This window comes from Nanorana parkeri, unplaced genomic scaffold (genome assembly GCF_000935625.1).
Source record: "Nanorana parkeri isolate BGI_ZX_2015 unplaced genomic scaffold, ASM93562v1 scaffold867, whole genome shotgun sequence".
NCBI classification, from domain to species: Eukaryota; Metazoa; Chordata; class Amphibia; order Anura; family Dicroglossidae; genus Nanorana; species Nanorana parkeri.
The window spans coordinates 424268-446806 of NW_017307135.1; the positions used below are offsets into that span (position 1 = coordinate 424268).

A 22539-nucleotide genomic window follows, 5' to 3' on the forward strand; every position below is an offset into this window, starting at 1 on the left:
CCTTTCCCTGGTAGTTATATAACACTAAAATAGACATTCTATGTATCTCTCTATGCATATTTACACATATATACAGGATGCTATATTACAGTAGGGCCAAGGTAGAGCAGCAGCACAGAAAAACAAAGTTACATACAACTTTCAATTTCCTTAAAAATTACAATGAATAAAATAAGGTTGCCATTGGCGTTCACTAAGTATTACTGCCCTTCAATATCACTGGCACCTTGCGGATAACAATAATTTGTGTTTTTTCTAATTCGAAAATGGTTATTGCACTCTAATGAGCCCAGTACAGTGAATTTGAATTTCCTGATAAACTGGAGGAGAGGGAGCAATGCAAGCAATGGCCATGTGCTGCAATGCACTAAGGGTTCCAGCAGCAGGAAGTGGGGTTAAACGGTGTAACAATTACCCTTAATTAACATGTTGAGACAGCTGCTGAGATAGCTAAACCTGATATGTTTGCTGATCTGGGGTTGAGAGTTGTTACTCTCAGCACAAGTGATCTTTAGCAAGGCTATGTGTTGTTACTAAGGGGGGATTGATATGATTTGTCAATACATATTGTTCCAATTGTTTTTTTTTACCCACAGTGCTGACAACCTTTCTCATGGAGAAGGTGCATAGCTGAAAATGAAATGGCGTTTCCCATTATCCGTAAGAAGGGTTAGTGAAGGGCAGTGAGAAAGGCTAATAATAGGCAGGCCGGAAGAACCTTGACACAGTGGAGGAATAGAGAGTTGCACATTCCTTCCTGTCACCACAATGTGGATTGAATCTGTACCTTTGGCACTCTGGTCTCCCATGTTGCCTTCATTAGCCAAAAACAACTTGTAAGAGAACTAATACGTTTATATAAAAAATACAAAAACATTAAACCACAGACAAAAGAGTTACACAACAAAGCCTCAGCAGAGTTACCACACATCAATGAAAAGTGTAGATCACCACAGACTGAAGCCTTCAGCTTAAAAAACAAACACTTGAGTGTGTGAGGAAGAACTAGAGCTGGCTTGCTTCCATGCTAACTGAGGGATAACATTCTCGGTTCTTAATGGTAGCTGTAAATACAATGAAGGTAACTAGTCTCTTCAAGCTAATCCCTATGGCTATCTAGTTAGCATACAGATCTTCAACACAGGATTTGAAAATGGTTCACAGCAGCAGCCAAACACATAATGCATTTCTCTTTTCTGATAATACTAAGTGTTGCTGGACCACCTTGCTCAAAGAATTGTAAATTAAAGCCTCTGGTGAGAATATACTGTCTGGAGTCTTTTTTTCCTAATTTTTCTGCATGATGCATTTTTAGAAGACAGTTCACAAAACAGAACCTCACAGCTACTCTCAAAATGGCTTTTCTGGTCTGCTGACTGCGTCCGGTGCTTTGCACATGACACTGTTTGTGTTTCTGCACCGACACCCGGGTCGGCTTGCTTGGTCGTAGCATTTCTGAGAAAGTTTTACGCAGCCAGTGGCCGGAAGATAGCAAAGCAAGCATGGGAGGACCAATGACAAGGCACTCATGAAAGACCAGCGAGCACAGCAGTTGGAGTGAGAGCAGGAACACGGATGATCTGCGCAGGAGCCTTCATCATCTTCGTTGGTGCAGTGGTAAAAGACTCCCTTGACTAGACACATGCAAGTTGAATAGTTGACCATATTCTGTGCGGAACACAGACATTCCTGGTTGCAAATCCAGCAGGAAGGTAAGGTCCGAGGAGTTGTACAGTCTTTGCATTTACATCTGCCACAGGCCTCACAAAGTAAAAAGTGCTTGTCCAATTCTTGATTCAAGGGTCCTTTAACATCCTGAGGCTTACAGTTAATCACTTTAGGCTGTATCCTTACTGCCCTAGGAGGAGATTGATCAACCACAGGAGGTGGGGCCATGTGGTCCAAAAGTCTCTGATCTGAAGAGGTACTACTGCTACTGCTAATTGAGCTGGGCCGTCCACTGAATGATATCCAAGGATGTGTAATATCAGCTTCACATCTCTGCAAATGTTGATTGATGAGAAAAGGCTCGTGTGAGCCCCTGTTGAGCTTTTGATTGGCTAGCTGACTTAGAGCTGGGTTGTCAATGTAATCATTTTCAAGATGAGTGGTCTTCATCTGATCAATCGGAAGGATGGTGAGCGGATGTTGTAATCTTCCATATGGAACGCGGCCATCTAGTAGAGGCTGCACCATGACTGAATTTGGTACCACAGTAATGCTGTGTGGAATCCTGGAATCCATTGACCTCCTCTGAAAATGATGAGACTTTCTTAAAAAATCTGTACAAAAAATAAAATAAAGGTGGGTTTCATTAGTACAATGCTTTCTTATTTATAATATAATGTGCATTATGAAGAATATTTAATTAAGAATTGTGATTTCAGTTTATGTGCATATCACAAGGATAATATCCTGTTGCCTCAGAATCCTATGCTCAAATGCTTTATGCCAACTGCATCAGTGGTAATAATACAGATCATTTACTCACAGTGTTAAAAAGTGAACTAACAATCACCCGTAATTTCTGACTTGCCAGGTGTAAGCAAGATTAACAAGTCTGATTGTTTGCTAATGTCCAGAAACATGTTAGTAAATCACACCTAGAGACCTCTAAATAACCTCCCTTTTTGATGCATGCTGTGCTCATGGTCTCAATGTAAACTAAGTTGCCCTAGCACATTTTGACAATCAAGGAAAGGGGGAAGGGGGGGGGACAAGGCAAAAAAGCAGATGAACTAGCGCATGCATTGACAGTCTTAAAGAACAGAGCAACATGCATTACCCCATCGCAATCGGTTGATAATCACAGATCTCTATGTTGCCTTAGTAAATAAACACAAAAATGCCTTTCCTATCTGTTAAAAGTAAATACAAAAGCACCGCCCAAGAACAAAAAAAGAAACAAAAATATTATACATGTGCAGATTCCAGCTTTCAACCTACCAAAGGTTAGGCATAGCTATCTTCACTTAGAAAATTGGACTGATTTACTAAAGGAGTTGCTAATTGTGTGAATATATTTATTTAAATTATCCAAACATGTGAAAAGCAAATTCCTGTTTGCTTATTTCATCTGCATATGATTGGATATTCAAAGTGAACAAGAATTTGCTTTTCACGTGCTCCGATAATTATTGAAGTGAAAATTCACTCAATTTATTGAGTGAAGATTCTCAACGCCTTTAGTAAATCAGCCTCATTGCATATTACTATCTAAATATGGTATTTCCACAGGACATGTTCACTTACTGTTTTTTTTTTTTTTTAAGTCAGAGAGGTGTAACAGAGTTGTATCTTCACAGCATTGACCATCCTAAATGATCCCGTTTTACTAGTATGGCTGACTGGCTGTGTTGCTTTAGTTTCTGATTTCATCGAAAGAGAGCAGTTCAGAACTGGAATCTATCCAGTTACCCAGCAGCTATGCAAGTCAAAAGAGCACAGGAAGCAACTAAGCTTAATTCAAAGAGCGGATACGGCCCGGCTCCAATTTAGAAAGTGCACATTGTTTTCTATGAGACGTAGTGCTTCCTAGTCGAGCGACCTTTTGTTTGTAAGCACTATTTGAAAAATCACTTAAAGGGGAAGTGCACATGCAGGCTCACATTCACACTGGTGTAAACTAACTGAGCTCTTTGTGTTATTAAATAATATTATGTAAACACCTAATCAGTTATAGAGAAATGTAACGGACGGCATTTTTTTTTTCTCTATGCACACTGATAGCTTGCTGCGAATGACTAGAAAAGTTTAGTACTAAAGATTTTCAGCAGATATACAAGTACATTGCACTTTGCTAGTACAACTGTCATGCAAAATAAAGAACGATATTTGTAAGCGGCTACTTCACACTCTTGCTGCTTATGCCTTGCTATTAAGGATGTCTGATTATGTTCAGATTTATCAGGGACTCCATCTCTGCGTGTTTTAACCATGCCCTCAATAAAATAGTAGTAGAGGCCCCAGCTAGCTACAAGCTTAGTTAATGAAGACTTCAGCTTTATGAGTTAAAGGCTAATAGAATGAATATGAGTATTGCAGACATCTGAATCTGTTATATGTTGTGTATGGGTATTGTTAGTTTAAGTGCTTTACGGAGTTTTGCAACTCTTTCCTTAAAGTTACACTGTTTGTCTCTACCAACTGATATAGGTAAATTAAGTTCGTGTCCAGGACAGCCTCCTGGGAGGGGGGGTTAAAAATTAAATTTTAACTTCCCTTTTCTGCCACTTCTCTTTAAAGAAGAACGCTGGGCAAAACTTTTCTTAACCCTTGCAAAGGTTAAGTGCTTGTTTTCGTCTAGATGTGAAAATAAAGTTATACTCACCCAAACCTCAGAGCTGGCTGGCTGTTAAAGCTCTTCCTCCAGCCTGTCTCCTCCTATGATCCAGTGATGGTGTTTCCCTTGGCGTCCTCACATCCCATACACAGTGTTTTGGGCGTGATGACTCAAGGATTGAACAAACGTTCCGATATCGATTTCGTTCGTTCCAAATCTCTAACTGTGTGTACCCAACTTTAGACAGCTGCAGTGGAGGGGAAGCGAGGCTGGAAGGGCCAGTCTAAGAGGCAGCTGGTTTCAAGGATGGGGAGAGCATAGGTTTGTTATTTTTTCAGCCTATGACTGCACTCGGTGTTGTTTTATAACACCAAACAATTGAACATTTGTATAAAGAGATATACAGAACCTAAATACAGCAAAAGGGGGGGATTTGCTGTATTTCCTTGCCTACATGGGTAGGCCACCCTGGTCTGTACCATCAGGAAGCTGCACACCACCATTTTTCACCCCCTGCCCACAAACAGATTTGTGTGTCTAACACCCCCTTCAGAGCGCTGGATTTCTGGACTGTCCCAACAATTTTTCATACAGAACCTAAACGGCTATCTCTGGCTAGAATAGTTTCTTGATTCGCCGGCCTGGGGCAAGCATGCAGATGACAATGATCTGCATACATTTTTTTAAATGATAGAAGCTGTGGGATCGGCATGATGGCCAGGCACCTAGCATTTTCAGAAGAAGTCAGCAATGGCAGCCCTCCTATTCTTTTAGTACAGGTTCCCTTTAAGATTCAGACCACAGCGCTATATAACACCCTTGTCCTTGCTTTGCCAACACTGCAGTAGGTTTTCCTTGAGCTACATAAACAGGAAGCCGCCTCTCATAACGTTTATGGGGCAACAATGCTCTGATAGATTACATATGCAACACGCTGGGCTTATGAGAAAACAGGTGACTAGAAATTCCACTTTCAGTAGTTTACGATCTGATGCTTCTACTGCAGCCACATCTGCAGTCACAGCTGTTCAAGCTGGGCACACAGCGCAGCCAAATTACTCCCCCCCCCAATCCAATTTCCACATGTTACCCCAAGAGAGGAGAAAAGGAGACAGAGATTGAAAAAAGAACTCAATTCTGTTCTCAACATTCATCCCAAACGTAAGGTCTGGAACTTCTTGGCTGCCTAACTATAGCTTACTATATTTACTATACTAATTCTTCTACCTTCCAAATCCAGATAATGTTGACTGCAAGCTGAAAGTCAAATGCTTATAGTTAGTACTGACCTATGGATAATATGATGATTCCATCTGGTCAGATCCACAAAAGGACATCTGAGTCTCTGTGTAAAACAAAATGGTAATTTTCTCGTTTTATTACAAAATAGGGATTTTCTGAGAAGCCAACTCAGTATACGTCTATAATTCTAAAAAACGTATAATATTCTGAGCGTGGAATATTATAAGTTAGCCAATAGTTTCATTTCACACTGTAAAATTAACAGCGTCAATGGCACATTTTGGAGTTAATATGTACAAATTTTTATTCTCTATTCATGCAAATTCCAAATGACCTAACTGAAGGGGTAGTCACATTAGGTCTCATTTGAAATTGTATGTCCTTTTATTAGGGCATGATTTAACTTATGAATAATGCATAAATGTTGATACTTTGAAAATAAATATTAGCAATTATTAAAAGGCCATTGGGACAGACAAAAATTCATAATATGCCAAATACAGAGCTGTGATCCTATGATACTAGACAGATGTCAGGATATGCACTTTGAGTAACACATTCTAAACTACTAGGCTTACTTAAAAGAATGCAGTGCAAAGGTTAAAAAAAGATGTGGATAAGTGCAGTTACTTGTAGCAACAAAATGATATCTATCATCCGCTTAAAGTGGTCAGCATAATAAAGGTTATTGACTGGTAGCTGGGAGTAACTACATGCTGCACATTGCCTTAGTAAATAAGCTGCTAAAATCTCCTGCGTACAAGTTGTAAGGCAATGTAAGTACACAAAAAAAGGTCAAATAGCAGCCACTGTGACTGTGAAATGAAGTTGGGGTCGAATGGGCTGTTGATATTCAGACTCCTTAAACAATCCTGGTTTTAATCTAGTTTAGTCAGAATTGTCCAGGCTAGAAAGGAACCACTCAGTCTAATTGAGCACTTCCTACTCTCCACTGGTCAATCAGGCAAGACTGCGGCAGCTCTGACACCTACACATCCTTTTAGCAGATGCCTGATAATCTGCCAGACATTGATAAGGATAAAATATCACCCCATTCAAGTACCACTCACCACGCAGAAACTATCTGTGAACCATCAGTCTTCACAAACCTGATACAGAAGCCTGACTTTCCTGTTACTTCTAAGCAATATGCAAAAGCAATTAAATGTAATCTCCGGATTAAACAGGAACTGGCAACCAGGAGAGGAAGAAAACGCATACTGTTTGTTTGCTATCTGGACACAATTCATTTGCACGCTTTTAAGACTTTCTGTACTCCGACAAAATGAGTGTTGATGATTAACTACTGGGAGGCAATTCTACAAATTCCTCATGGTTCTGAATGCTACACAATTTTGTCCTACCTTAACCCGAGGTAATAATAGGTGCAGCTACTAATTGATAAGGGTTCAATTATTAGGCTTCTCAGAAGCTAGTTATAGCTATACTACAGGGCTGCACAAGTTCATAAATGATACAGCTGTCAATCAATTCAAGATAGGGACAGAAGGAACTTCTAAGGACCCACCAAGAAAGTTGGCCATCAGCTACCAATTTTAGGCAGACTGGAGGTAAGGCTCTTGTCATTTTTCCATCTTTGCCTACTGCAACTACTGCAAGAAAACTATCAGGCTTGAGTCATCAACTGACCTATAATATCTATATGTTATATCACAAGTATCGTAGCTCACAAAACAGGTGATATTAGAGATAGAGAATGATACAGAATAGACTGGCTTCCTAGATAACAGCTTCCATTTTAAACAGGCACTCAAAGTGATGTAAACTGATAAAATTCCAAGATTTAATTTCCCCTCATAGCCTTTAAAAAACTCATCTTCTATCCTTTATCAAATGACCCACCTAAACTGTAGACTCCTGGTACAATATTTAAAAGGGGCCATCTGTAAATTCGGACAATATATGTGAAAATCTTGACTGCTAGTGTTTCCTTGCCTGTAAAGGCACTAAATATTACTTATGATATACTTATACCCACACAGAAATAAAAAATACCCTCCATTAAACAAAGCAATTATATATTCACATCGCAATTGGCCATGGGCACTGAAAGGTGAATCCTTTAAAAATGTAAAATGTTAATTGTAGGATTTTACCAAGCCGAACTATTAGCTTTAATACAGTCGGGGAAAAATGCTTACTATGAAAATCACAGTAAAAGCCCATGAATGAATCTCTGCTGCGGATAATGGCAAAAGAGCCTGCAGTAAATGATGCCTTGAATGGCTCTATAATTAGCTATATGCTGAATGGATGTGCTACTACACTACTGTGATTACAAAAGTGAAAATCAGGAGGAAGAGGTGACACTATATCAAAATCAAGGATTCTTCTTTCCACTAGGACAACTGGAGAAAAGGTAAAGGTTTTATGACAACAATTAAGGGGTAACTTCCAGATTTTATCATCAGCTTTCCTTGAAATAAATATAGCTTCTAAAAACTAAAATGTATACCACTTAAATCTCCCATCTGTTCCCTTTTTTTATAATGGGGCTGCAAATGGCACGATTGTGTCCACACCCAAAAAAAATGTCGCGTAAGACCTGTAACATCCGTCCATCTATTTAGCTATCCCAATGATGACAACAATTGACACAACATATGGAATAATTGCTGTTCCCTAATTTCAGGCTTCACCAGTTATCTACAAAATTGAAATGAATGTTAAATATTTTTAATATGAATTGCATATTTTAACATTCGTTATCCCTACATATATAGATACGGATCAGTGTACAGTCTTAACAATGAGTTACTGACATTGTACCTGGCACACTACTGCGTCTGACGGTCTACTGTATTAAGTAGAAACATATACAGTAGATTGTGGGTTCACCAGAAACAATCAAGGAGATACCATGTTCTCAGTCGTACACAAAATTCATATCTCACCCTGTGTATATGCTGCACCAAGCACACATCAAGGGAAAAAACACAATATAACAAGTCACAGTGATGTACAGTGCGGCAGGTTATTTGTAAGCGTTTAAACATTTACTCAAGATAAAATGTTTGCAGAACATCTGCTAGGGATTTCATAAGAAAGGAACCATACATGGCAGGCTCAGCGATTCTGTTTTCTAAAGAGAACAATCTAGCAGGGCCTTCTCCTCAACAACATGTATATCAGTAACCCAATGTACATTTTAAATGACATATCACCCCATTGTAGCCTCCCTGCCTCTAATCCTGCACCAGTCCAGCTACAAAGGGATCTCCTTCCCATGGATTTCATGTTTGACAGGTCTAAATGATGAAGAGATAAGCCCTCATCAGAAGGCGACAGGTCTGAATAATGATGACAACACATCATCAGATGGATTATTCGTACACTAATGCCTTGTCGTTGTCATAATATAGAAGAGAAACCCCCATTCGGGTGGTGCAGGGTTGTGGAAATGGTTTGCAATGTTTCTGCGTAGTTGCAGTGCATTGGTGGGCCGGATCTCCGGGATTCTGCCATTCCTGCATCCAGATCAGCCCCGATCCCTACCAAATGCCCGGCTAGGTAAGGTGTTATGACGTCACGCCTGGCATTTTAGGACCTGCACCGTGCACCCCGACATGCATATACATTAGAGTCTGCTCTAAGGCATAGTGCGTCATCAGCACTGCAAAACCCACCAAATCCGCAACACAAAGCCTTCCCTACAGCCAGCCACCACAAATCCCGTTCTGTAGAGATGAGACGATTTTCTGACATCGCAATCTCCATTCAACCCACACATCTGCCCGATCAGCAAAGCCTAGGGGAATGAAGCGATCGCAGGCCGATCTCTCTAATACAGAGTGACAGGGGGAATCTTATGAACAGATAAAGGGGCCAAGATGTCAGGACAAGGCTGGGAACGATCAGCCAGTGTACAGTCGTCTGAGAACACCGATCTCCCCCCCGGGCAGGTTGCATGTATTGCATTTCCAATCCAGGCAGCTGGGATTTCCTGCAGCACTGCACCCCCACCCCCCTTTGACAGATCGCAAACTGCCTGCTAAAGAAAGGCGATTTGCATGTGGCCAAGGATCTCAAGCCCTGTCCTGGACATACAAAAAAAACAAAAAAAGAATAGAAAGAAGAGTGGATCGTGCCCTGTCCACTGAACATCGCACAATAAATCCTGCCAATTCTCCCATACCAGCCAGTGTATCTGATGGGCTTACTTGCAAGAATTCAGCAAGGCTCATTTCTCAGTAATCCAAAAATCACAGAATGTCCCCAGCTGTGCACATGAAAGCCCTCAGTACAAGCACTGACGATCCAGGCTGCATAGCTCCTCTGCTGTCAGCTCGCTTTCGATGTTGCAACTCCCTGGGAAAATGGCTTTTTATGAATGGGAGGGCTGCGGCCCACGGCGCATGCGCGCTCTGCCCGCACGATTCTTATGAATGGGAGGGAAGAGGACAGCGCGCCTGCGCGAACCCCCCTACCCTCCCCACGATTCTTATGAATGGGGGTGGGCGCGGGGTGCCAGGTCGCATGCGCAGAAGCTTTTTTTTTTTTATGAATGGGGACCGGAACCTAACCTGCTGCGCTCATTGCAAAGCGAGCTGTTCTTTTATGAATGGAAGACAGCTGAATAAACCGCGCGTGTACTGCAAGCCCTGGAGGGATGGAGGGAGGGGGGAGGAGGAGGGCTGCCATAGGGGAGGGGGAAGGGAAGCTTCTACATTTACATCCAACTATATGGAAAGCAGATGAGCCCATCAGGCGTTCTATTAATATAGCCAACGCTGCATCACTGAACACATTAGGATTGCTTCTGCGGCAGAGCTTCCAAACGCTTAATTTATCATAAAATAGATATAAACCCAAGTCCCTGGCATACGTTTGCTACAGAAACAGTTGCCTTTTTTGAAAAATAAAATATTTGTTTTTCATCCTATGTTGCATCTCAGCGCTGCTGATCTCCTTCGGCCTCATGCAGTCACTTCCTACCTAAATACATACACTCTATTGGTGGCTACATGTAGCCATACACCTACATGGCATTATTCAGGGCAGGTTTACTAATGCTGACCACAGTGGACCATGTCTGTGTAATGTGTGATGAAATGGCCACTTGGAGTCTCCATCAGTGGGCTGGGTGACCACATAGAGGCACAATTGGGAGGTGGCCAACCCCACAATAGGAAGTGCCCGGAAAAGGTCTAATATGGCAGGATCATCAGTTGTTATTTTTAATGGAAGTGGCAGATGTCATCATTGGAAGACAACACAGGAGCACAATTGGGAGATGTCACCCTATAACAGGAAGTGTCTGCACAAGGACCTTCATGGCCGGTTCACCAGGTATTACTTTAATGGAAGCTGCAGACGTAGTGTCCATCAGAAGACTGTGTGGCAGGATGACAATGCAGGAACTCTGTTGGATCACCGGGTATTATTTTAATGAAAGTTGCAAATGTAATGTTTATCAGATAAGTGTGTGACAGGGTGACAACTCAGGAGCACAACTGAGAGATGACAAGGGCAATGTCACCCCACAACAGGAAGTGTTTGCACAAAGACCTTCATGGCCAGATCACCAGGTATTTTAATGAAAGCTGCAGATTTAATGTCCATCAGTGTGACAGGGTGACAATGCAGGTGCTCTATTGGGAGACAGGGACAGAGTGTTGTCACTCCACAATGGGAAGTGCCTGAACAAGGACCTTCATGGCAAGATGACCAGTTATTATTTTAATGAAAGCTGCAAATGTAGTGTTCATCGGACAAGTGTGTGACAACTCAGGAGCACAAATGGGGGATGAACAGACCTTTGTCATTCCAGTACAGGGTGTGCCTGCACAAGGGCCTTCATGGCAGGATCACCAGGTATTTTTTTTCAGTTTGTAGACACAATAATTACATTTGTGTGCAATATTAATTTTGCAATGAGGACATGAGTTTAATGTAATGACTCCAGTCCTCCCCCATCCCCTCCTGTGTGTTCTCCCATAGGGATTGTAGCATCACATATCGAACATATAATGATCCTGTGTCCAGTCAGGGAACAATATCCATACGTCTGCATTTATTTCCGGGCAGGGCGAAGGGAGCAGCAGACAGGCACGGCTAAACCAAACACCTTTGTTACCATTTCCATTCAATTGCTTCTTCCCATACTGTTCTGGATGGCATTTTCTATACGGATTTAACTACGCATGAAACTTTGAATCACATAGCAACAGCTTAACCTCCTCTTGACAACTGCCTCACTTGCAATACATTGTCTTCAATGTAGGGGGTTAATCTCATGCTGCTTAGTGATTAAACATTTCACACGGAGTTAACCCTTGTCTGCTTATTTGTATATTATAGGTAAACCCAACACAAAAATGTCATATAAGCTGTAGCATGGGCACCCGTTCCCACCAACATAACGCATTTATGTGGCAGTACGGCGGTTGAGCCTTAATGCAGAGCTGCTTTATATTTGGGTCAGCTGCTGCACTGTACTGTTATAAGAGTGTGCTCACTGGTGAGCTCTCAGCAAACTGACCGAGCTGTCAATGATAGCTGGCAGTCAGTGTTCACAATTGGGACCCGCCCTAAATAGTGCTAGGCGACAATGCTCTGTCCCTTAAAGGCACAGGGACGCACAAGGGACCCAACACATCACAACGGCAGCTGAGGCACCCCATGCGTCACTGCACCATATCAGTCAAGCAAAACAAATGGCAAATGCACTCATCAATTTGTTACCAGCTTTACAGCAAGATGCACATGGAAGGGCCTAATACAGTACAACAGCAAAAAGTTTCCCAGCACACTCACCAGCCAGCATGCAAAAAACTTGTCTCACTGCTAAGGTTAAAAACAGAGGTTTAGGTACACGTCTTCTGCAGAAAATGTGAAAGCCGCACATCTGCGCCAAGGCCCCTCTATATAGTGACAAACCTGCACCCAATTTAATCTTTTGCCACGTGCTCCAAGATGGAGACTCTCATAGTTTAGAGTTAGGAACGCACTATATAGAGGTGCCTTGGCGTGGCTGTGCAGCTTTCACATTTTCTGCAGAAGACGTGTATCTAAACCTCTGTTTTTAACCTTAGCGGTGAGACAAGTTTTTTTGCATGCTGGCTGGTGAGTGTGCTGGTCCTCAGTTCTGGGCCTTTCTTTCGCAGTCTGATTGCTGCTGTACATGGAATTACAGGAGACTGATGCCAAGTCAGATTTACAGGGATCCCAACCTGAAATAAGTAATTTCAGGGATTTTTAGTGTTTTTTTTTAGTGTTCTGACAGCTGCTGCCGTCTGGACAAAAAACAAAAAATGGCATAGATACTAATAGCTAGATTACTATTGGCTGTCAAAATGCAATAGTCAATAGCAAGCTGGCTATTGCACCCGCCCTCTGCTGCTGTCGGTCAGCAGAGGTGGACCTGATGGAGAACTTCAGGTCCACCTCTGCTGATTGACAGCAGCAGTGGGCGGGTGCAATAGCCAGCTTGCTATTGGCTTTTGCAACTTGAAATAGCCAATAGCAATCTAGCTATTAGTTCCTATGCCGTTTTTTTTTTTGTCTGACTGACGGCGCCGACTGCCCCAATGTCAGAAAAAAAACAAAAAACAGACAGCACGGAAAGGTTTACTCTGCTAGATTGGGCAGAGTAAACCTTTCCGGGAGAAAATGATTCACTCCCGGGTGTCTGGGAGCCACTATGTAATAGGGGAGACTCCTGGAACATCCGGGACAGTTGAGATGTCTGGATACAGGTGCTTACAACAGCTGAAATTAAAACTACATTTAATATTTTTTTTATTGAGTATATAAGTACATTCAGTGTCTTTGTTTTTTATATCTGCCTGGAGTTCAGCAATGAGCTACCATTTGAGAAAAGCTGAAGTTCACATTTTATTAATACATGACGTCCTTGGATATTATTCCCTGCTGATACGGTGTCTTTTTCCTTTAGCTAAAGACAAAGCTTGCTGACTCGGGATGTATATATTTGGAAGTCTTGGCTGTTCCTCTTCCACATTTCCCTAATAGTATGTTTTGTTGATTAATCTTGGAAACACATAATTTCCGTGCATGATTCAGTGGGGACTGTTTCCCAGGAAAGCCCTCCCTTTAATAGTGGTCTGTCTGCAATGTTAGCAGTGTCTGTGATAAGATGAATTGCTTACTTTGTTTATCATTTGCTTATAACTGCTTATTCCTTTCCATTGAGACAATACACTCGTCTGAATGTTCGTCTAAACAAGACATGGCTCTCATAATATATGTACAACTAGTAGACTGTATATTGTCTATCATAAGCGTAGCTCACCCCTGAAGTAACCACCAGAATAACCCGGGTCATCACTAGTTAGTCTACAGTTTTTGGTATTCAGCTGCCCCGTTAGCAGTTAACCGCCCTCTTCTAGTGCCTGTAAAGCTGATGTGCAAGCCAGAAGTATAATGGAAGAGGGAGTTAATTTAAGGACTCCCTCACATGGATCTGCGACGATCCCAGATAGGAAATATTGCCTTGTTTGCTGTTTTCTTTTGTTTTATTTACAGTGTCACTGGCCCTTTAAATTACCTCAGGTAATCCACCTGGAGGTTTGGGCTGGAAAATTTCCTTCCGAAGATTCCAGAACCTTCTCCAGCCTACCCTATATAAAGGAGGACTCTGACTGGGATCAGTGCCAGTTGGTTGGAGAGCACCTCAGCGAGCTTCCCTCCCTCCCTCCCTCCCCTGTCACGGCACCTTTATGTGGTTTGTCACCTCTTGTTAAAGGGGAATAATTTACAGTTAGATGATGGTTTTCGTTGCTTGAGTTGTAATTACTAAGCAATTGATGGTGGTGAATTAAAGTTTGGTTATTCAAGTTTGGTTAAATAAAGTTTAATAGAATTAATACCAATAAAAGTGCCACAGCCAATATTTGCCAATACATTTGTCTGTGTTTTTATTTCATAAAAGTGATAGTAGGGTATCGTCTGCAGTCCCATGCTGAAGAAGTTTTATTAAACATATTCTCTCTGGGAGAGGAGGTGGCTGCAATCATGTTAGAAGACAGTGTTTCAATGACAGTGTATTGATGGACAAATATCTTCCCAAGAACAAAGTATGGGTTGATACCTGTCCTTGAATCAAGAGAGACATGCTCCGTAAAAGTGTTGCTAAAGCCACACATAAAAATGTAATATATTGAAGCTCCCCATTCCTTAGATGTGTTGATTGCATTCAGTTTCTTTTTTTAGACTTTTTTCTCTTTATTTTCAACCTATGATCCAGCCAGTTACATAGTTACATAGTATTTGAGGTTGAATAAAGACATTAGTCCATCAAGTCCAACCTATTAGGATCTCATTCTAGGAGTACCCGTACCCCTGTATATTACGGTCCCTTAAGAAATCGTCCAAAAGTTTCTTGAACAATTCCACATTATAGTTTGCATTTTTTGTTACATTCTTTGTAGTTAAGGAACGCCAATGCCGTCCCTTCCGTCTTATATTTTATAAATGTCGCTCTCTTGTCCTTGACGTGTTGTTTTACAGTTTTATTAAACCATATTGGTTTAGTCTTTGATCTTTTATTTTTGCTCCCTAAAGGTATACACTTTGAAGTAGCAGTATGTACTGCTTTTTTATGTTTACACTCTATGGAGGAGAAATGGAGCCACTCTTGGGCAACAGCATTGTCACCATGTGGGGAGGGTAGTGTTAGATACACTATCGGATTTAGATGAACCGACTAACAAATTAAATCTGAACTCCAGCTCACACTTTTTAAGCAGTTACAGCAACATATTTTTTTTGTCTTTTTCGGATAAAGGATTTACATACATGAATAAAAGCTGATCATTGTAAGCACCCCTTTCCATGTTAAATGGTTTGTCTTAACCCTCAACCCCCATGCCACTTTTGCTGGACAGCTTGGTCTGTGAAAGGAAGTTGAAAAATAACAAACTTACTGGCCAATGAAAATAAAGGGAAAAAAAACCTAAACAAAGAAAACAAATGCAGCCAACACATTTAACGATTGGTAAGTTGCAATCTACTACATTTTTCTTTTGGGTTTAGATACACTTTAATTGTGACAGTTATGCACATGCAGTGGGTTCATCTTCCAATAGTTCAATATGCAATTTATGTGATGGATTGTAGGAACTACAAAGTGAGGACTCTGGAAGGAACTGGAAAACGTGTGCTCGGGCATGGGTGGTTCATAAGAGTGAAAAAACAAGCCTACCTGCCGAGAAATCTTTTCAACAGTTTGTAACATATAGATGTTCAGGTCTGTTGTAGCCCTAAACAGCATTTTTATTGGGTGTGGAATGCTGCTTTGTAACTGTGGAGTCCAAAAGCTAGAGGGTTGGTAGGTCCTCTACATTTATTTTGGTAAAATTTTTCTGTGCCATAATGGGCATCTGCATCTTCATCTGCCACTGAAAAGATAGTATTTCCTTAGGCATGACAGCACTGAGAATTTAACATGCAAAGCTTGCTATCTGGAGCTGCGACTGAGAAGAGAAGAGTCAAAGTAGAAGAGATAACAGTCTTAAAGGAATCCTAAGTATAAAGTCATAGTTGTGTGAAGATATGTTGTAATGTACACGTTAAAGGAGTTGTAAAGTCATAGCATTTATTCTTCTGTTATAACATCAGCATTATAATAGGAATACATACTAGAGTTGTTCTTGATAACGTAAACAAAGTTTAGAATAGTGGTAAAAGGAAGTGCATATTCACAGGGCTGAGTGAAATGTGTGTCAGAAGTACATCCTATGGGCATCTTCAATATATAAGTTTACAAACTTCTAGATCAATATGGGAATAAAACTTATTGGTTCAAGAAACGTTTGGACAATTTCTTGAGGGACCGTAATATCCAGGGATACCAGTATCCCTAAGAATGAGATGATGCCTGGACCTATATGGGTTGGACTTGATGGACGTATGTCTTTATTCAACCCCAAATACTATGTAAAATAAAAGAAAAAGTACAAAACCTCAAACCACAAAATTAACAGGTTCAGTAAAGGTAATTAAGAGCAATCAGATAAATAAGCAAATGTCCCATTATTCTACAAGAGGTAACATGCAAAATCAAGTGAAATGCATATTCCTGAAATATCACAAGGGTCCACCGTGTACTGGATTAACCAGCTTATGGAAATCCCGTATACAAACTTGTTTTTAGTTTTTGACCCTTTAAGCTTTGGCATACACTGTTAGATTTTTGTATGAGCGTTCATATGAAAAATCTGGTCAGAACATTTGATAAGGACATCAGAGACTTTAAAATTTCGTTTGATTTTACCATTCAATATTTGGAATGAATAGTGTTTCTCGAGCGAAAACCACATTCACTATTAGAATTTCATTCATTCAAGAAATATTCTCCATCCTGTTCCTTCCTTTTTTTCCGTCACTGCGGTTCAAAACAATTGTCAGTTTGACATTATCAACCAATAGAAAAGTGAACAAACGTTCCGAACAAAATGTTGGGAATGAAATTCTACCGGTATATGGCCTGTAGACATGTGCGATTCGTTACGTTCCGAATCGAAATTCGGACGAATTTTCGGAAATTTGGACATTCCGATGTATCCGAATTCCGAATTACAGACATAACGAATGCAAACGAATCCGAATTTCCGTTTCCGAAATTCGGTAGCGGTAGTTCGAACGTTCGTTTCGTTTTCTGTTCTTATTCGTTTCTTATTCGTTTCGTTCATTGGAGCAAAGTGGCATTAGAAGAGAAAAATATTTTTCCCCCCTCAAATGTCACTTTGCTGCAAAACGAACGAACGAAACGAATAAGAAACGAATAAGAACAGAAAACGAAACGAACGTTCGTACTAACGCTACCGAATTTCGTCCGAATCCGAATTCCGAATCCGAATTGACTTTCACACCCGAATCCTGAAAAACTAAATAACACAAATCCGAATTTAAAACAAAACGAAACTAAACAAATTTTTTGGCAGTGCACATGTCTAATGGCCTGCTTTATTTTCCTCTCTGTGTATTGTGAGTTAATCATGACCATCAAGTTGTAGGTGTCTGTTTTTCAATGTTTTCACCAAGGTTCACACAACTCGCACATAATATTAAATTTAGGAAATGGGTGAATCACACTCCTCTCATATGCTTCTTCTATCAGAGAGAACAACTCAGACTGGCACTGAGCCCAGAACCCTCCTATACCACCCCGAGTTGTTCAAAATTCTCATAAACATCTGTCCATAAAACTCATTAGTCATGATCACCTAATTCCCCCTTTTGTCTGCCGGATTCTTAACTATATCTCTCCTCTGTTGTAAATCCTCTAGGGTTTTTCTTTGTACCACGGTAAGGTTATCATTTTTAATTTTTTTGGGAAATCTAGTATTCATAATGTCCTCACTTACCCCCAACAAAATTGAATATATTTATAATCTGTGTCAAGGGTGGGAATGTGATCGATCTCTGGTTAAACTTTTTGTTCTGTCTCATAGGGTATCCTCCTTCTCATCTTCATCATCAGCAGAAATATGTCCTTCCTCTCAGAATTCACACAAGTCCTGTAATATTCTATAGTCCTTCCTGGAAAAATCATTCTTTATTCTATTGCAGAGTCAGAGACCAAGAGGGGAATTTATCAAAACACGGAGCAGACAGAATCTGGAGCTCATGGAAACCAATCAGCTTCTGAAGAGAAAAGCTGCCATGGGCAACTGCTCTAGATCCTGTCTGCTCCTGTTTTGACAAATTTCCCCCAGAGTGTTAAAAGGAGACAACTTGTGCTAAGTATTCTTTAGAAAACCCTCTAAAAGCTACCATGGAAAAGATGTTCTAGTATGTGTAGATATCACATATAAGTCCATCTACAAGCCTTTCTCCACCTGGCTAAGGGCCTGAGTCAGAGCCATAGCCAGCTCCTTCTGCCCCCGAGGCACGAAAAAGAAAATTGGGCCCCCCCCAGAGGTCTGATACTCAGGTGGTCTGTGTGGCCTATTAGGTGGCCTGTGCAGGGTCTCAGGTGGTCTGTGCGGCCTATTAGGGGGCCTGTGCAGGGTCTTAGGTGGTCTGTGCGGCCTATCATGGGGGCTGTGCATGGTCTTAGGAGGTCTGTGCGGCTTATTAGGTGGGCTATGCAGGGTCTTAGGTGGTCTGTGCCGCCTATTAGGTGAGCTGTGCAGGGTCTTAGGTGGTCTTTGCAGCCTATTAGGGGGCTGTGCGGGGTTTTAGGTGGTCTGCGCCACCTATTAGGTGGGGTGTGAAGGGTCAGTAATGATGGAATTAACCTTTTTTAAACCTTATCAATACAATCTGCTTTTTTACTATTTTATTTGTACAATAGCAAATTCAATTTAAACAAAACTTTATTGAAATAAGTTTTTGCTTCTTACCTGTTCTGCTGTGTCTGGCTATGCCCCCCCACTACTCCTTGGCGCCTTGCAGATCTATGAGGTATTTTTCCTGACGCCTGTTGTACATCCAGGAGGAAATTACTGTAGGAGGAGGCAGACCGACAATAGCGGTTTCCAGCATGTAAAGAGAGAAGCTGGAAGCCACTACTAGAGAAAAGGAGAAGGTTGCCCGGTCTCCTCATCAGCGGTGCCGCTGCATGCATAGACAGGCATCGGGGAGGAGATCAAGCAGGAGGATGCAGGAAGACATCAGCAGTTTTCAGCCTTTGAAATAAGAGGCTGCGAACCGCTACTAAAGGGGAATGGATGGTCAGTCTCCATAACGACAGTGCCGCAGTGCTTCTTCTATTTGTTGCTTAAGTGAAAGGGACAGCTCAGGGCAGTTGCCCCTTTTGCCCTTCCGTAAAGACGACCCTCCCTGCACCCCCTAGCAGCTGAGTCTGAGGCAAGTGCCTTACTCGCCTCACCCTTCCTACGGCCCTGGCCTAGGTTGACAGGCTGTTTACATCAGACAGGTTTTACAATCTGATACAAATTTATCGTACTGCAAAACCCACTTGAAGCAGGTCATATGCAGGTCTGAAGGCAGTCACCTGCAGGTCAAATGCAATTGATGCAAGGCCAGAGCCATTGACACAGGCCCTAAAGGCTGAGGAACCTTTTTAGTGGGATTTAGAATGGGGGACTGAATCTTACAATTGAGTATGTCACAGGTGTGTCAGCTCAGTGGGCATTTTATTTTGGTTCAATGTGATTCTATGCAGATAGTTATTCACCCTCTGATCATCTCATGCCATAATGACATCTGTCAGACCCACTACACTTGCAATTATTTATTTTACATTTTTCTAAGGCAGGAAGAGTGGCTGTAGCTAACTCCACCTGCAATGCTTGCTAATAATGTTTTCTCTGTTGATGAGGGACATCTGCCATTGCCAACCCTACAATAACTTGTATAACCTTATAAAATAGAGCTTAGTGTTCCTATGGAGTAGTTAAATTTATAGTTAAAGGCACTGTGTCACAACTTAAGACACCTTGGAATTTTTAATAGGTTGACGGGTTAGGAGTAATTGACAGTCAGATCGTAGTCCAGCATGTGAACATCATCTTCAGAACTACATGGTCTGTAGGTCTGTAGGAACCTGGGTTTGAAATGGGTTGGATTATGTCAATGTTAAAATGTATCTTATCACAGATAGGAAGTAAACTACTTTGGTTTGTTGAAGGTCAGTTATACAGCCAAACTGATAAGCTGTGCTACAGTTGTAGAATGTAAACAGCCAGCACTGTGTCATGTTCTACATGTGCAATAACATTTAGCTTTGTGAGCAGTTGTGTAGACTTTGGTTCCTAGATCTGCATAATAGGTGGATGTTAGTATCAGACACTTCACTTCATTTTGCTGCTAAATCTTACTTATTCTTCCACTCTCTAAAAGTCTGATGTGGAAAGTTGCAATGTTGCAGAAGGTATAATGACGTGGTGAAAAATAATACAAACTGGTGAAGGGAAAAAATGCCCAAATGTAAATGCAAAAAAAGTGAAAAAAAGATGAATTCACTCTTCCACGTTTTCACCATTTTATCACTATTAAAGCCCCAGTCAAGCCATTTGTTTTATGTTTTAATAGAGTGAGGAAAATTAAAATTTCTGTCAAATTTGTATGTCTTCATGTGACTCCATTGGGAATTATTTTTTTACCTTCTGCCTTTATGAAACCTGTAAAAAAAAATAGAGGTTGTGGTTGTCACAGAGACAGGAAGGCAAACAGCAGCTGCAGTGTAGATGTTAGCTTCCTCCCACAGAGTTTTTTAGGTATTTGCAAATTAGGCACTTTTTACTCTCCTTGTTACAGGGTAAAATGGTTTATCCACCTCTACTTACTTTGAAAAAAGATAGTTGCGAGACCCTCAGCCCACAGGTTTTGTCTTTTCCTTATACAAAGATGGCTATGGGGAAATTTTTAAGGAAATTTCTCTAATGCTTAAATGGGAACAGGACGTGGGGGGTAGAGGTAGAGGAATTTCTTATAATGTGATTCCCCTCGAAAACGCCTATAAAGTGGTATTTATTGCCTGATAGAATCTCCAAGTTCCACCCTAACATCTCTCCTTGCTGCTTCTGGGGTTGTTCCTCATGTGGTACTATGTTTCATATTTGGCGGGAGTGCCCTAAGGTTGAGAGACTCTGGATCCATGTTTATGGCCTGCTTAGCTCTGTACTTTATTGCAATTTAGAATGGAATCCTTGGGAGGTATTGTTGCATAGAAAGGTTCAGTGTCTTCGAACCTGGTCACTTCTTTTTGGCCACAAGGCACAAGGCAGACAATTTCAAGATCCTGGCAGCAACCCACTTTCATCCTGAGGGAGGTCAAGCAATGTATCATGGGTACTATGATCAATGAGAAACAACTCATGCCCATCCTTAATGATACACATTCGAAATTTCTGAAAGTGTGGTCCCCCCTGGATTGAATATCTCAGAACTGGTGGATTTGACCAATCCTTTATGCGTCTCTGATTCATCTCCCCCATGCTCTGGTGGTGTTCTCCCAGCAGGTTATTCCTTCTATTTCCTTTTTCTCTTTTTGATATTCAGTTTTTCCTCTTTTCTTTCTTTCTTCTCTTTTCATCATTCCTATTCTCTCTCTGACTTCTTTCCCAGCTTTTTTGGTTTGCCTTTTCCCTCTTGTACATTTTTTTCCAGCTGTGTTATGGGACTTTTAGGTCTTCTTTACAGTTGTTCTTGATGAAACGCACTGACAATGACTTGCTTACCCTTTCAAAATGTACCTATATCTATACCTAAATTGAGCAGACGGCTTTCTTGATTTGTACTGTGCTTTTTCTACTTTGGTGTTTATTTGTTTATTATTGGTATTTATATAGCGCCGACAATTCACGCAGAGCTTTACACAGTGCACATTAGTAGTTATATAGCCCCAACAATTTACGCAGCGCCTTACATGTGCGCATTCACATCAGTCCTTGCCCTCAGGGGGCTTACAATCTAAGGTCCCTATTTCACATGCAGGGCCGATTTAGAATGAGCAAATAAACCTTCCAGTATGTCTTTGAGTGTGGGAGTAAACCCACGCAAGCACAGGGAAAACTGTTTGGCTTCCTGGCTAATCAGGAAGCCTGGTGGCGAGTCATTACATGCCGCCTGGCTTCCTTAATGGGACTTCCGGTATCCTAATTTTTATGTTTGTATGTGTCTCTGTTCTGGCAGGACTTGATGGGGAATCTCTCCAACATGGAAATTGACAGGGACGTTAACTCTTTCCGGCTCTATCCAAAACAAACCATTTTGGCTGGAGTTTGATTTAAAAAAATACTGTGCCAGGTTTAGGGATGTGTAAAACATAGGTGAAAGTTTTTGGCAAAAAAATGCCTTTACCTGAAATCTGAGCATAGGTTGATCTAAAATCAAAGGTTTCCCTGGCATAAAAAGTTTCATATTTGCCAAGGTATCATAGACAATGTAAAGGGACACCAGGTTATTGCAGATTATCACATTCAGCTGTCTTGTTTTCTAAAGGTTTAGAGCAAGGCCTACATTCATATTTACAGGACTGAAATGACTAAGGATATGCAATATTGTTCTAAAATCCCTTCTATAGATATCATTCTCTTAAAGGATTATTTTTTTTCAACAGT

At 41.1% G+C, this 22539-nt stretch overlaps 1 protein-coding gene across 2 annotated transcripts in view; it reads right to left on the bottom strand.

The window, feature by feature from the left end:
- Window positions 1-9888, bottom strand: part of SPRY4 (sprouty RTK signaling antagonist 4) — a 10953-nt gene extending 1065 nt beyond the window's left edge. Inside the window, exons 1-2 of one of the 2 annotated variants that reach the window (XM_018565628.1) lie at window positions 9706-9888; window positions 1404-2282 (exon numbers count right to left, since the gene is read on the bottom strand). In XM_018565628.1, coding sequence (XP_018421130.1) covers window positions 1404-2244 — 841 coding nt within the window. In that variant the 5' untranslated portion in view covers window positions 2245-2282; window positions 9706-9888. Of the gene's footprint in view, window positions 1-294; window positions 2283-9705 lie in introns of those variants that run through there. The other variant, XM_018565629.1, reaches the window with a different exon arrangement.
- Between the last annotated feature and the right edge of the window lie 12651 nt (window positions 9889-22539).